A 16,636-nucleotide genomic window follows, 5' to 3' on the forward strand; every position below is an offset into this window, starting at 1 on the left:
TGGCGCATGCGCGGCTCCGAGCTCCACCTCGCCTGGTGCGTCACCACCCCGCGCGGCAGGCCGCCCGCAGCTCCATAAGAAGGCGAGCCTCCGCCCCCATCCCCGTCGCCCCATTGCCCTCTTCCAAGATGGCGGGTGCCGCCTCAGGCACGCAGGCACGCAGGCGCTGCCCCGGCTCCCTTCCGCCGGGCGCCGCGAGTGGAAAAGGGCAGGAAGGAACCGGCCCGGGAACTCTATGGTTTCGCGCGGTGGGTAGCGCGACGCAGCCGCCTCGTCCGCCCGGCCCCCCCACCCCACCCGCGTTGCACGCCGGGACGGCAGCGGGTCCTCCTTCCTGCCCCCGCCCGCCGCGCGCCCTCAGAGCCTGCGCCGCCCCGATATCCGCCTCGCTCCCAAGATGGTGGCGCGGGGCTCGGGCTGAGCGCGAGCCCGTCCGCGAGAGGAGGCGCACCCGCCGCCCCGGCCCGCCCCCCCTGCCCCGCCAGGCCGCTCGCCTCTCCCGGCCCCGCCCCGCCAGACCGCGGGCCCCCCTTCTCCGCCCAGGGGCCCTGACGGCTCCACCGGTGGCGGCGGCGGCAGCAGCGGCGGCGGCGTCTCCTTTTCCTCCTTCTCCTCTTCCTCGCCTGCGGCCCGGTCCCGAGCGCGGTGCGGCCCCCGCATGAGCCCGGGCGGCGGCGGCGGGAGTGACCGGGAGCAGCAGGCCGCGGCGCCCAGGTCGGTAGCCGCTGCGCAGCGCCCGGCCCGGGGGAGGGCCGGGAGGGGGGGATGGCGCCTGCCTCACGCCGGCCTTGAAGGGGAGGGGGCTGGGGGGCGGCCCTGCCCTCTGCCGGGGAGATCGCCCGCCTCGGGCGGGGGGAGCGAGCGGGAGGCGGCGGGGGTGGGTGGCCGCCGCGGACCCTCTCCCCCCGCCCCGTGAGGCGCACGGCTGCGGGGCCGCCCCCTCCCTCCCTCCTTCCCCAGAAGCGGGAAGGCCGGCCGGGCGGGTGGCTCCCCCTGGGGACACCGGGCTCGCTGGGCCACCTCGGGTGAACCCGGCCGGCCCCTGCCTCAGCTTCCCGGTGCCGGCTCAGCGGGGCTGCCGCCGTGGGCACGGAATGCCTTCGGCACGGACGGCTGTGGCGGCCGGGGGGGCGGGGGTATGGCAAGTACTTGAGAGGGCGCAAAGCTGGTGTGCGAGGCCTGCTCGCACGAAGTAGGTGCGCTCGCTTGCTCCTGTTACCTTCTGTCCAGTCTGAGGAGTTGGATCTGCTAACCTGCAAACTGGCTGCTTTGCTGGTAAATGTGGTCTGTCCTTCCTGACCGCAGGGTTTGCGGGGTTTCAGTTTTTTAAGTGTACCCGCGGTATTTTTTTCAGAGGAAACTCTATGGGTTGTTCTGGTTGGTTCACAGTTGACTTGTAAATCAGATGTATAAGATGATGTGACATGGTCATTCAGAAGTTACTGCTGCTTAAGAAACAAAACATGTTGCACAGCTCTCCTTTAAGTGGCAAGAACCTGTAATCTATGCAGTCGTAGTTATGCTGTTTTTTCTCCAGTCAATGGAAAAACTTGTTTATGGTTCCTTCTGTGTAAGTGATGTTCTAATTCTGAGACAAAGCCCGTGTCTCGCACGTCATTTCAGGGATGGTCCCTCCACGTCTGTATGGAAACTTCCCTACCTCAGTAGGAGTCTGTGCAAACCTGAGGCTCTGTGAGAATCAGCTTGTCAGATTAGTTTAACCATGCCTCTTGCATGACTACCAAAAAGTTCCTCAGTGGGGAATTGTACCTGATTTTCACTTTGATTGCCTAAGGAGGTAAGACCTGCTAAGGGAGAAGCTATCCTCCAAGTTTAACTGCATTGTTAGACACCTGTGACTGGGTGGGAGAATAATGGAGATAGTGAGAGGTACCTCTTGATAACATAGAAAACTGCTGGAAACGGGCTTTACAGTTTTCACAAATTGTGCTTGGTTTGGGTGGTGGCTCTGTGCCCTTTCATCTTGGAAACAGTTAAAGGTAGGGTTTTTTAAAATGTGAAAATACTGTGAAACTCAGAGTTTAATGAGTTTGTTGAACTGAAAATATGTGCATTACCATATTGCTGTGGATATTCCGTAGTTTTCCTCATGTATGTTTGTCTTTTAAAACAGATGCAGTTTGCAGTGCTTATGACTTGTAACAGTAATGTGCTGTCAATTCAATACAGACAAACCTTGGAAGAAAAACTAGACCAGTGTTTAGTTTTACAGGGTCAAAAAGTCCTTTTAATTGAAATTATTTCTGTGCAATATTACAGATACTTCATCTCTCTCTTATGAACACCTTCCATTCTAAATATTTGCTATTTAATGTAGCATCTTTCATGCTGGAACTAAAGAATTTAGCAACAAAAGCACCAAGCTAGATGGCAAAATAAAAGGCTTGATTTGTTTGGGGGTTTTGGGCGTTTTAGGGGTATGATTGTGTCACTGTGTAGAGTGGGGAAAAAAAAAGTTACTGAAGGAAAGGCAGGCTTGAAAAAGCAGAGGTGTTTAACTTTTTCACAGCAGTGAGTTTCAAAGCCTAGATCTGTCAGTCCAGGTCCTTTTCACAACTCTAATGTTGTGTGGGTTTGATCCTTTTTTCTTTTTTTAATAGCAAACAAAACCTTGTAATAGCAAACTTAATAGCAATAGCAAAACTTTAATAGCAGACAAAACTGCTGCTGCTTGAAGACATATGCAAATGATGATTCTTTTTGTGAATGGAAGTTAAGACTGCATATTTGTTAAATACATCTAGGGATGTTCTCAGCTTGGAGTCCCTGTTAGAGCAGCTTGAGTTTGTCCCTGTTCTAATCAACTTCAGAAAATAAAACAGGTTCTCTTTATTTTCATTTAACTTTGCTTTTTGGAGGAGAAAACCTGCTTTAGAAATATGAAATGACGTATGTACCATAGTATGAAATCATGCTTATTTCATTATGAATATGTGCTTTGTTGATGTGTTCTTCACTAGTTCTCTGTGAATTCACAGGTTCTAATTAGCCAAAAACATAACTGGGGGGGAAATATCTTTGTGTCAAGTTTTAATAGTCATAGAAATCTTTCAATTGTGAACATGCTTAAGCATATAATATTTTGTATAAACAATAGCATACTATGTGACATGACATTTATCATGGAATGAATTTAGTATTTACTACTTTGTAAATATGCATCATCTTAGTTTTTGCTGTGCAGGAAAGATTTCCCCCCCCGCCCCCGACTCTGCTGCTTTTGCTTTCAGTTTACTTAGTGAATGTCCAGAGAGAATTCATCTTTTTTTAAATTCAGGAAATGTCTTTCTCCCTCCCCACACCAGTGTATTCATACACTGGAAGGTAAAAGCCGCTAATTCTTATAAATAGAACATGCAATTGAGGGACAAGAGGAGAGAATTCCTAAAGTATGTAGGCATATATCTAATTTCTAATGTCAATCTTCATTTCTGGTACTGTGAGCCAGGTCTTCACTTCACTTTAGTTAATGAATTGATATTGATTTTTAAACAAAGGAGGTGTGTTTTACACTTTTTCTGAACCATCCAGCATATTTAAGGTAGCTATGAGTTTTATAGAGAAGCAATGTTGACAGATTTTGTCATTTATCAAACTCTGATTTGTACATGGAAGGAGGAGGGTAATACATTTGCTATCAGGGTTTGTAACAAATAGTTTAGAATATGATACTTATGTTTTAAAAAAACCAAAACCCAACACAACCAAAACCCAAAACTCCTCCTCCTTCCTCCCAGGAGAGCATTGTAAGCTTTGCTAAATAGTTGGTTACCAGAGACAACAGCAATGAGTAAAACGCATGTTTGAAGTGACTTTTGTCACCTTAAAAACTTTGACCTTAACATTTACTGCATTAACTTCCTGTATTTACAGGCAGTGCCTGACAGCCTCGTAGGGCTGTATTGCCTATGAATGAAAGTTGGCAAAAAAGCTAGTTCATATGAATAGTATGAATAATAATGTGTAATATATCTAGTTGGTTAGGAGAAAGTCAGCAATACAGTTTAAAGGTAACATTTTGTAAGGAAGCAACGCTTCAGTAGCTATACCAGCTGGTGAGACATTTCTTCAGGAAAATAACCTTGTAGGAGAAATATAAAAAAGATCAAATAATGTTGATCCAGGATTCATGCTCAGCAGCATAACGTGAACAAATAGAACTTTCAGTTGCTATTTTGGATAGTTCTAACTTCTTGTGGCTAGGAGTGACAGAACTTATTGATGACAAAATAACTTACTGGTTGCAAAATTACATTATAAATTAAATATTACCATAGTGTTCTGTCTCACAAATACTCTTATGAATGAATCTCTTAAAGGAAGCATTAACTCCTTCTTACTTTTAATAGGTTGAGCCTGCTTCCCTGTATTATGCAAACTGCTGAATGGAGGAAGGGGGCGGAAGTCAGTCTTTACCGATACTCTTTCCGTTACCATCCTGCATGGTTCTTTGCCCATGTTTTACAGGGTGGTGAAGAATTAGGAGAAGCTGCAGTTGTTCAGCTGAGTGGAACTAAATGGGTGGCTTCCCTCTGGACCCTCACTTCACTGTCTTAGGTAAGAGGGGTGACCTGCTTCTTTTGAAGCAACTTGCATTTCCTTAGAACAGAGGTATATGTGTTTTAAGAGAAACTGTACCAGAGGTGAATTACAGTGCTGTGGTGTTTTAGCACAAGCTGGAACTGATGTACCAGTTGGCTGCTTGATACGGAAGGTGCTACTTTTTTCATGTTCAATCCTTGTATGACATTTCAAAGCTGCTGTGGCCTAAGTAATGAAATAACACAAAATTTAAATATCTCAAACTGTAAGATTTAGTATCTTAGTTTGAAACCCAAGGGAAGCTTGGTCTTGGTGGGCCTCGCATCAACTGGTGGGATCACAAGCATAAAATCATGGAACCTGTATTTGGGTTGGTGGTGGTTGCATAATTGTCTGGCAGCAATTAGTCTGCATGGTTTGCTTTTCATTCTGGTGTCCTCTGAGGACTGTGGCAGGACTTCTGCTGTCTTGGCCAAGTTAGAGTTCTAGGGATGAAGCTAGTTCTTCATCTCTCCTTCACAGAGGAGACCATGCTCTTCTTCCCTTTGGTGGATCCCTTTTTGGACATGCTGATACTTCCTTGATAATCATTACCCCAAAGAAGTTGGTGAAATGAGAAGATTAGAATAACACATAAACACCCCCTCTCCCTTACCTTCAGGAGCTGTGTGCAGAGGAGGCACAAGAGCTATCTGTAACGTGTTGCCAAGCTTGCGCGGTGCTGAGAGATGCCAGACTTGTCCAGGCAGCCAGGCTCTGGCATTGCTTGTGTACTCCTGCTCTGGTATGCTCTGTGGGACCCAGGTTGGAGCAGCTGCAGTTCAGCAGGCTTGGGTGTTAGGGGGTGGTGGAGTGGCTCTTAAAGGAGCTGAGCTCCTAAAATGGACTGCAAATCAAAATACTTCAGGAAATGCTACCACAGTTGTAGATGAGTCTTTCTGTTGTGTTATGGTTAGTTATGTGCTTGAACTGATTGCTTTAATGCTTAAATATCTTAATTTTACAGTATGGTATTTTTCATTGTCTTAAAAGGTATCAAAAACTTACAAAGCAGGATAATATTGAAAAAGTCTATCACTACAAAATTTCTATTTCCAATATGATGTCTTCATCTTTTTTACTTGTATAGCCATATTCAGGTAATGATTACTTTTCATTTCATAGTCAATTCTCCTGTCCAAAGTTTTGTGGCTTAATATGTTTATATACCCCATTTGATTTGTAGAAAGTCCAAGGTATACTAGCGTGCGCTGGCTGCAGTAGCAGGACCTGGATGTATTTCAGCTGTTGTAGCAAAACTTGCCTATTGTGGACCATAGAAATACCTACTTATAGTCCACACAACCTGCATGTCCCATCAGAGTTCAAGCACACAGGAGCTCTTAAGAGAGTGTATCGCTTCTGTGAGATACTGGTATTTCTTGGGTGCAGAGGTTGAGCCCTTTATGTTGTAAGCTGGTGATAAATACTGCATTTGCATGTTCCTATGACCTGAATATCTTATTGAAAGAAGAATATTTGTGAATACTTGGGGTTTTTTGACTAGCATTGTTATATTAAGAATGTCAGTTGTGAATGAAAAATTATTCTTATTTGAACCTGTTTTTGAAATTGTGTGAGAGAATCTATAACATTAGGTAAAATACCTACCATTTTCTTTAGGGTAGCGCGCTCAGAATTTTTCCTTCTACTTCTGCCTCATGACAGTAATTGGAAGGAAAAAAAAAAGTGCAAAAGTCAGTTAAGCACATGATAGAGGTGACTTCATGATGTCTTTCATCAGGCCAGACATGACAGTTGCAAGGTATTTTTTGTAATGTATAATTTATTTCTCAAATATTTTGTGGTTCTCTATGCTACAGTCTGGTTAATTCAATAGCTTACCATCTTTGTTAATATAATTCAGTGTGCCTTGAAGTCTTTTTCAAAATGTACGACATAATTCTAAAAAAAAAAAAGCAGCTCTTTTGGCTCTGGTCATGTGACAGATCAAGATTTCTTTATGTTGAGTGGAAGCAATAATGTTAGCCATGCTTTTAGTCATGTTTGCCATTTGCATTTTTTTTGGCTAAGTAATAAGTATCTGAAAGGTGAATGTTGAAGCACATCTGACTTGCTGAAGTTATTTTCATTCCTTTTAGACACGCATTACAGAGTCCATATTTAATTTTGTTGTTCATGTAGCCTTTGAGCAAAGTTTTTCTTAGCAGACTGCTGAACTCTTGCTCTGCCTTGGTGGTAGGTAGCTGGTGGGAAGAGATCAAGAAAAGAGAACTGGAAGTCCAGGAGCTTCAGTTTTGCCCTGTTAGAATTACTTGCTCTTCTGCTGCTAACTACATGTTCTTAAGGAAATCCTGTCTCCATCTCCTCCACTGTGGTCTTGTTTCTTCTGTAAATTGTAATGTCTTAAACTACATAGCTTCAGTTATGTTGGGAACTTTTGTTTTCCTTTCTCCTATTGCGGGGCAATATTCGTAAGATCTCTGGTAGATGTATTTGTGATACTTTTTCATGCTGTACTTTGGGCTCTGCTCATACTCTGTACGCACTGAAAGTTGGTGCTTTTGTACCTTAGTAGATCATGAGTGAATTTTATAAGTGATGCTGCTCTATATGTGTAAATGAACAAACACATACATTGGAATTTAAACTGGAAGTCCTGTGATACAAGGTGTGAAAATATTGGTCACATTTGCCAGAATGCTTCTGAGTTTGCCTAATGGTGACATGGTGAATGAAGAATTATTCTTTAATAGAATACAAGGTAGATACTCTAGATCTGTGCTATTGGTATAGAGCGGAAGTACCACTTCCAAACAGGAGAATCATCACTGCCTCATATTGTTGAGATAAATTTATTCTTTTTTTCTTCTGGATGGTAGTAAAATTTTATTGACACAGTTGCATAACATTGATAATCCTAATTGTACATAAATCGACATAATTAACTCATTATACTTGTTTGTTGAAATAGCAGTCTTGTTTCATGAAACAGGTAGGGTGCCCTATTTAACTTTTTTCTTTAAATGCAGAAAATTGTGTGCAAACTGTTAGTGCTGTAGAGTTTTACTGGCATGACTCTGTCAGTCCAGGATCACCCTATTCCCCATCCTTGATAAAGAATTGGGCCTTTGGTACTGATTGGTTTTCTGTGGTTTGACATCTTTTAAGATAAACCTGAGCATAATCTTGAGGTAACCAGGCTGGGGTTTCTTTTGTGGAAACTCTGATTGATATTGGAGATTAGCCTAAATCAGCTGCGTTGGATTTGTTTGTTCATAATAAAGTTTTGGAACCAAGAAATTAAGTATTAAATCTTCACAGTACTGAAAATGTGATACTGTGTGCCAAATGAGTAACTTTTTGGAAAGTAATTACTAGATTTCTTTAGTTATATGCCTATATGCCCTTTTCTGTCATTTTTTTCCCCTGGAATTTTTGTGCTTTTAGGTGTTCATTGAAAATATTTGGATTATGTTTTAGTTATGCAGCCAGCAGTTTTGTGCAGCCGGGACAAAGATGTGGTTCTATCGGTGACTTCTTTTGAGTGTTGGGGTGGTTTTTTCCTATTATAAATACCAATTCTTTTTTTTAAAGGAGGGGGTGGGGGTGGGGGGAGGGAATCATCCAGAAGGAGGAAGTCGTTATTTGTAATGAACTGGATGAGCGGAATTGTAAAACTGTTGCATCACTAGAGAAGAAAGAATAGGGAACATTTTGTGTATATACTTTCTGCGTTTGTAGTTTTCCTAACACACTAAGTATGTTCTGTTGTGGTTTTTATGGGAAGTAGGATTTAGTTTGGGAAGTTTAGATTTAGTTTTAGGCAGCCCTTTGAGGAGCAGGGAGTTGGACTCAATGATTCTTATGGGTGCCTTCCAACTTGAGATATTCTATTATTTTATTCTGTAAGTCTCTTTCCTTTAGCTGCAAACTTGTGACTGATGGGCCATTCTTGAATGTATTGTTTTGAAGTTGCTTTGAGTTTCAGATTGGTATGGAGTGTAGTGCAAAAACTGAAATGTAGTGTTTTGCATTACAGGTACAAGAACCATAGAAGTCCACTTTAGAATTTGAAAGAACAAGTTTCTGCAGCTCTGGAAAGATATGGTACGCTTATGTTTTCACTCACATTGTATGTATGCTAATAATCATAATAGCAAATATTTATACATTTGTTCCCTGATTTAAAAAAAATTGAAAATAAATTCAGGAAGAAACACACACATTCAGGCTTTTTCCCCATGTTTTTTTGACTTTGTCTGTTACTTAGTTACTTGTTTTTTCTTGGAGAAGATAAATACTGATGATATGACATTGATGGATTCTCTTTTAACTTGTTTTACAAGCTCAGCATCCTGCTGCCTACCATCCATGAATTGGATAAGAATCAGTACTGTTTCTGAAAGTTTTTTTTCCTTGCTGCTGAGCATATTTATAGTGAGGCTTGTGCAGTTTTTCGGTATGACTTGTAAAGTAAGTTCAGAACTATTAGAAAATGTAAGGAAACATCAATGTAAGTCAAATTTGCAAATTGGAATGTTGGGAAATACAGAAACCTTCAGTAGCAGTGCTAACATGATCCTGTGGCACATGCTATCTCTTTTTGTCTAGGTTCTTAAACATCCAGCCAGCTTAAAAATACATAGATGTGTTACAGCAAGGTTGGAACCTTAACTTGTAGTTACTTTAATTTTTGTTTTTCTAACTTCATTTTGGTGTAGCCCTGTGGGGATGCCTGGTAGTATGTAATAACTGCACCACTCTGTAGTGTCTCTTAAGTTCTGTAGTTCTGCAACTTGGTACATAGGGAATTTTTGAAATTTTTTTCATTGCTGCATTCAGAAAAACAATATTCTTTAAGTTCATTTTGCTGCTATATTAAATAGGTCTGTTAATGCATATATAAACTTGTATGTAGTTACTTCAACTACTTCTAAGCTATGTGCGTACTTTCTTTTTTAACCACTTAAAATGTGGGGAAGAACTCAGTAACTGCTGATACAAGTTTTATACCCTGTGTGTTTATGCCTAGATTTTTCTTTTGAAGAGACTTAATACAAGAACATATTTAAAGTTTTGAAACCTTGCAGAAGGGTTGTTGGGTGTCTTTTTTTTCCTTTTGTTTTGCAGGGAGCTATAGACAGGAGCTAAAATTATTAATTCTAAACTGAAACTTTAAATGTAGTGTGTGCTAATTAAAAACTGTAAATCTCTTAAAAAGCCATAATGGAACATTATCATAACCAGATGTTCCTGAGAGAATTGTATAGATTGGTCCTTTACTCTAGCAGGCATCTGGCAGGTAGTGTATATTCATTTTTGCACCCACAGCACCACTGGGACCACCCACCTGCTTCTTGCTCTCCAGTTTCAATGCCAGTTGTGTCTATGATGGCTCTTCTTCAAACCTAAGCTGTTATTTATTTCTTGTCATTATTTCTGCTGGCTGCTTTTTTCTGAATGTTTAACTGCTTGCTGCTGTATGTATGTGTAGAATCTTTGTAATGGTATGCACTTCATAAATTGATGAACAAGAATTCCGCTCTAATCCCCTACAACTTGACTAATGAATACTAATGGAACATCAGAAACTGAATTTTATGCTACAGAATTGCATGGTTGCTTGGTCTCAATATCAACTATATGTAAACAAACATGCTGGTGACACTGGACAACTTGGCGAACAGAAGGGTACTTCACATGGAAGGCTGTGTGGAAGATGGGTGGCAAAATAAAGCAAACTAACAAAGCATAAGCAAAAGGACAGATGGAATAAAAGTTTAAATATTAAAGCTGAAGTGAAGCTGTAAAACTTACCTGTTTGGAAAATAACTTAATGTGATACCTAGCCTGTAAAAGGAGAGCTACTAAGAGAAAATTAAGTAGATGATTGGATTTCACCTCCTGATGTAAGAAGGGCTTGCCATTCATAACTGTACGTCATTTTGGAGGGAGCCTGAAGTAGCGGGCGTAACTGAGGTAGAAACAAATGGCTCTGCAGCAACAAAGGAGTGTGTGTAGTGGAAGAAAACACAGCTATGATTGAAGTGAAAAATGCAGAAGCAAAAGATAATTTCAGGTCTTTGCCTCTTTTACAAAGGTGAATAAAGCACATCTATGATCCTACTGAAATATCAAACAAAAAACAAACGTTGAAGGGAAAAGTCTAGTGTCCAGGCTTGTGGGGGCACTTGTAGAAAATGAGAATAACGCACAGGCCTTTAGCTTTGGGGCGGAGGGAGGGAATGGGAGCAAACACTAGACCTTTTTCTGTTATGTGGTTTGTGGAGTATTGGCATCAAGGCAAAATAAGTATACAGATATTATAGGATGAAGCTTTTATGTAAATCTATAGTTGATCTCTCTATTGAGATGCACCAAATTCTATCTCTGTTAAACTCAGTAACTTGTGTTTTCACTGAAGTGTAAATTCCAGAAAGGCACTAGCTTTAATTTGATGACAGTAGTAAATTCAGATCCCCCACTCCAAATAACTTATTCAAGAGTTAGTTGTCCTCACCATCCTGCATGCTTGTGTTCCTACTGTAATTTGAATTTGTCAGTCTTTACTTTCTAGTCATAAGGGGGTTTTATATGCTTTCTTTTAATTGGAGGGTCCTTTCTATGTATTCTTTCTGTGCTGTGAGAGAACTTGGTTTTTTTCCAGTATCCATATTGATTAGCTTGATTAACTTTAAACTTTCAATTACCTGATCACAAGGCACTTTCTCCTATCTTCATGCTGTCTTTCTGGTTCTTTTCTGCTACTTCTGGAACACTTTTGAAGAATATTGAATAATTGGAGAACTGGGCTCAAGTTTAGAACATGTCTGAAGTACTTCATACAGATGACCAGACACCTTTCCAGGAACCTTTCATGAGTAATATCTGTTGTTCTAGCTGTAATACTGGGAGCATGCATGTGTTTGCTCATCAGCTGTGACTGCCTTAGTCACTTCAGGTTAGCATTTTCCAGGATAGAACCCAATTCTTTTGGTCTTCTAACTATGTGATTTTGTATTTGTTATTAGTCGAATAGTTTTGTTTACCAGGCAGTGGAAAAAAATTCTTACAGATGCCTTATTACTGGTTTGGGGTGTTTTGTTTTTTTTGCAGCTCCATTAGAATTTATGTAGTCAGGTTTTATTGGTGGATGGTTTCTTTCACTTCATGATCATTGGTGATTTGACCTGCTATTAGTTGCATGAAGAAAACTTCCAGAATCTTATGTCTTTTCATGTTTTCTGTGTTGAAAGCAGCATGCAGGCAACAAAAGCAATTGATGTTGCCAATCTTACCAGGAAATTTAAAGTCTCAAGCATGTCTATTAGATTTTTTTCTTCTGCAAGTGACAGTTAGGATTGACCTTAGGGATCTGGTGAATATTCTACAGTTTGCACCAGGCCACTTGATGAATCAATCTCAAGTTATAAAATGCCAGTTTGCCTATTAGTTGGCAGTTCCTTTTCTGAAGTAGTAAGCTAGGGTAGTTCTGAGGGCAAGTTTTACTGTTTAGATGATGACTGTTTCATCATGGTACTCAAAGTTATTCTGGAAATGTATCAAATTTCAGAAGAGCATTCATTTTGGGGGGATACAGAGGGATTCTTCAGAAAACAGAAAAGCTGTCTTTAGTTGTATCTTGAGAGATGGTTATTTTTAATTAAGCAACTCAAATTCTGCCACTGGACAGTAAGGAAGGTCATGAAGGTACTTTTGTACAGGTGAATCACCCCTGTTAGATCATTTGTCAAAAAGAAAAAAAAAATCAGATCAAAGATTGCTTGGGTGGGAACTTAAATTCTTTTATAAAGGAAACTTCTTAAAAATTCTTAAAAATGCTACCTCCCAGGGCACCCATCATTCAGTAAGGTCATTAAGAAGTCACAGTTTAAGAAAGAAAAGTATTCCTTCACTCAAGGGTCTTCCTAGACCTCAGATACTGGGAGTCAGGTGCCACATAGCTGTGCTGTCACAGAAACTGAACACCTGTATGTCAAATAACAGGGTAGTAATAGGTATAGGAAATCTATGTAAGTGACAGCTCTCAATTAAATCATTTGCAGATGGATGTTTTTGGCTTTGTTTTTGATTGCTGAGAAATAGGTACCCGTGTTCTTCATGATGTGGCTGTAGGTTCTGTGTTTTGAAACTGGGGGCCTCTTCTTGGCTCATGTTTTGTGATTCCAGGCTTACAAGATTAAATTAAAAGCATGAGAGAAGATCTCACCAGGCAATGCAACAACATTGGGGTTTAACCCCTTTTTATGCACCTGAACGTGGTTTGATTTCTTGTTCTTTCGATGATTTATTATATCCTCTTCTTCAGTTGTTAGGAACATTCTTTTCAGAAAATCTGCAGGTTTGTCACCTTGAAGAAATGGGTGTAGTCTCAAACTACTGCATAAAGGTTATTTATCCTGTTCTCTCTCAATGAGTGCTATTCCATGCCATACAAGGTCTTCAGATATATGGTTTGAAGGCATGGATCTTGTGTATTGCCTTGCTAATTGTAACAGGGATTGCTGCAGTCCTGGTTGAATCTACCTCCTTTAAGTAGTCACTAGGCAGATGTAGATGTGCCTGTACTGGAGCCTGCCCAGTCCCAAAGAGTGTCTAGCAGCCATCTCAGGTTTCTCAGACATATTCCACAGGCACAAACTGTTTGATACCTTCAGCTGCTCTGTGTGTCTGTGAAAGCCTACACTGTAAGCCGTGCTAATCATGACAGTGAAGACTGGAGAAATTGGTTTGAGTAACTCTGCTCTAAGAATAAATATTTGTCTGGGACTGCTGTTGCAGGGTCTTACCTTCTTGAAGGTAAGTTACATCCAGAAATATTTTGTAAAGGAATTTCTATGACAGAAAAGCAGCTGGTATAAGGTCAGTTTCCTATTCTTCATAATCACCTCTTCCAAGATACTGGTCTGTTCATCAGTGTGGCTTCCCTTTCCTGATCAAGAAGTGTGCTTTGACTCTCTTGCCGTTGGGGTTTTTTTCTGCCTTGTTTGAATCCAGCAGTCAAAATGTCCTTTGTTCAAACTAGATTCAGAATAAGGGATCTTTGGCATGTTTCAACATGCTGGACTCTTTGCCAGATGGTAATCTGGGCTGTTGAAAAGTAGCATGAGATTTTTAGACCCCGGGACAGTAAATCTAGTGTTAAGGTATCTTGTACCAGATTAGAAATGATGCACCTACCTGATTCAAAGCTCTAATAAATTTAATTTGTATATACAATTTTCACTACAAAACTTAGATGAGTTGATTTCAGCTTGGTTAGATTCATGCGAGTTCCAATACTGCCTGTCTTCACAGAGCTGCCGTACTATGTTCGGTGGTGTGGTAAATCTGACTAACAGAGTTGGATCTGTGTCAGGGCTGGGCACAAACTTATCTTGGCCACAGTCATGGAGCTGCCACCTCAATGAATATTCTTTAACATTCCAAAACCTAATGGTTTTTGAATCTAGCACCAACACTTCATGTGTTCCTTCTCTGTTGACAATTGTGTTCATGACTTCTCCTCCCATATGAAACAGCCTGAGGAAAACCCTGTTTTACTAAGGCTGCTATCAGCCTGTTGTTCTAACATGTTTCCATTTGATCAGAAGCCTACTGTGATTAGCTTTTGCCCATGGTCTGGGTGATATAGGACACAATTCCAGGTAGGGAGTGATTAATTTGGTGCACTCCAGAATGTGACTGGTACTTCCAGCACACAGAATGTGGGTTTCCCAACCAATGAGGAATTAGAGATTACAACAATGTCCTCTTTGACCAGCATACTAAAACTTGGGCAAAGAGCTGGAAGGGGGTATAATTTCTAAATGCATTTTTACTGAGCCATTCACATCCATTCAGAAAGCAGCCTACTTTTTCACTTTCCTCATGTCAACTGCACTCTTGCTTAGATGAGAACACTCAAATATTACTTACGTTAAAATAATTAAATGGCACTTTTCCTACCTCAGTGAATCTGCCCCATAAAACTAATAAGCATCATTCTGAAACTAATACAAATTTTGTTCCCTCGCAGAGTTTGTAGCAGAATGGCAAAAGTCAACAGCTTTTCTGACAAACTTTAGAAAGTCATGAGCCTTGCTTACTGATTAGTGATTTCTTATCTATGACAAGTCAACAGATAGAAATTAACATTGAGAGTGCTTGATTGCTCATCGAACCTAAGGCCTTACTGAAAGACTGTTGTAATAGGTTGGACTGAAGCACAGACACTTTCCTTACTGAAACATTTAAAGCTGTCTGTGCTCTTAGTGTTTGCACCAGATTGTTACGACTGCAGGTGTTGCAGAGAGCTGCGGGTGTGCCCTCAGTAGCTTGCTAGCCTTTGTGCACCTTGCTTCTGTATGAAGTTTCTGCTGCATGGCAACCTACGAATGTGGGGTTTCACCTGGGTTAGAGCCACAGGAATGAACTACTTGGATACTGTACAGAGGTCTGTCTTCATAGCTACTGGCTGTTTAGAGAAAGTAAGATAACTTTTTGTTTACTAAATACATAATAATATTTCAATTTTAATCAAAACTTTATATTAACAGAAAGTGAATAATGCTGTTTGTAATCTGACTTTCCATCAGAGGTCTTTTTGTCTTTACAGTCTTTGTCCAGTGCACCTAGGTGCTTGGGTGGGAGAGGGAGTGGGGTGAATTGAGTGTTGAGGGTTATGTTTGGAAATATTTTATTGGTTAACTTTAGTTTAGAGTAGATAATAGCAGTAGGTAAGAGACTAACTGGTTCCTTTTCAGCCATGGAAGTAATCAGCTGGGGTGGTCCCAGGGCGCTCTGGGCAGGAGTATTGCTGAGTGATCATTGGCTGCCACCTGCGTGACAAAGTAAAGGACCAACCCTTCAGTTTATACCGGTGGAGCCAGATCACGGGAAACAATTGACAGGTAAAATATGCTTTTGAAAGTTTAAGGGAGAGGAGAGAGTACATGCGGCATAAATGGAGTAAAGAACCTAAAAGATTGGCCACAGATAGCAAAGGTTGCTCCTCTGAAACTTTTACATAGCTTTAGCTTACCTCATTTTGGGGAGAGGCACACAGCAATGTACAAGTTACATGTTGCTCTCCTGGGAACAGAGAGCCTCATTAGGAACCAGTATTGAGTTGTAGCAGGGAAACTACTAACAGAATTTTATTGTAGTTAGAAATTGGAGTTCATATTTATGCACATTTCCAAACCTTTGAAAACTTGTTGTCTTGACATCGGGTGCTTTCCACTGGTCCAAGAGATGGGTTTTGGTTTTGGCTTTTTTTTTTACAGAGGCTAACAATAAGTTGATGAATTTTCAAGTTAACCAGTTCAGTGTACTATAGTGAGTTACTGTAGAAGTCTTAGAATGCCATTCAAAAATGAACTAATTTTTGTGCAGTAGGTCTTAATCTCGCAGATAAAACGATGCTTAACATTAATATTTTTTGTTTTGTGGTTTTTGTTTAGTGGACTGGCTGAAAAGAATTTGTAAGGACTTTTAACTAAATTATTTTTACCTATTTAGAGTTGTTAAGCTTGCGCTTAGTCCAGCGTGATACAGGACTGGTGTGACAACTCGGTTTTAATCAGTGACTCAAAATTGTGATCACCCTGATGTCACCGAATGGCCACAGCTTGTAAAAGGTAAGCATAAAGTGTGTTGTGTTGTTTCTCAGGATCATTGTTAGTATAATGTTAGAAGTATTTCATTTGTATGCCTTGAAATTAGTTTTATGAATAGTATTAAGGTATATTGTTTGTTTAAGATACGTCGTCTGGCGAAGCTGACTTACCCTCTTACTTAGAGTGATTTCAAAGCTCACTTAGCTTGTCCCTGCTTGCTTTTTAAAGTATGAGCACTGTAAGAGCAACACTATTGCTTAAAAGTCTCTGGTGGTTTTTACTGTCATGCTGAAATTCTGTATACATTGTTTAGCGTATTTAAACAATTTGTTCAATTTTTAAAGTATTTATCCGGGAGGTTTGATTGTGTTAAAATTTGTAGGCTTGCATACCTTTTAGTTTTTTCTCTCCTAGGGAGGTACAGTGAAGGTAGAAAGAGTAGCTTGCAC

At 40.8% G+C, this 16,636-nt stretch overlaps 1 protein-coding gene across 7 annotated transcripts in view; it reads left to right on the forward strand.

Annotated features, from left to right (window-relative positions):
• The first annotated feature begins 112 nt into the window (after positions 1–112).
• UBE3A (ubiquitin protein ligase E3A) overlaps positions 113–16,636 on the forward strand; it is a 54,875-nt gene continuing 38,351 nt past the window's right edge. For 2 of the 7 annotated variants that reach the window (XM_064438454.1, XM_064438434.1), the window contains exons 1-3: positions 323–714; positions 8,606–8,673; positions 16,090–16,208. Coding sequence is in view for 6 of the 7 variants with exons in the window: in XM_064438434.1 (XP_064294504.1) it covers positions 16,189–16,208 (20 nt within the window). In the remaining variant the exon portion in view is untranslated. Of the gene's footprint in view, positions 249–322; positions 715–4,488; positions 4,579–8,605; positions 8,674–15,332; positions 15,480–16,089; positions 16,209–16,636 lie in introns of those variants that run through there. The other 5 variants (XM_064438422.1, XM_064438431.1, XM_064438440.1 and 2 more) reach the window with 5 other exon arrangements.

Source organism: Phalacrocorax carbo, chromosome 1, assembly GCF_963921805.1.
Source record: "Phalacrocorax carbo chromosome 1, bPhaCar2.1, whole genome shotgun sequence".
Lineage (NCBI taxonomy): Eukaryota > Metazoa > Chordata > Aves > Suliformes > Phalacrocoracidae > Phalacrocorax > Phalacrocorax carbo.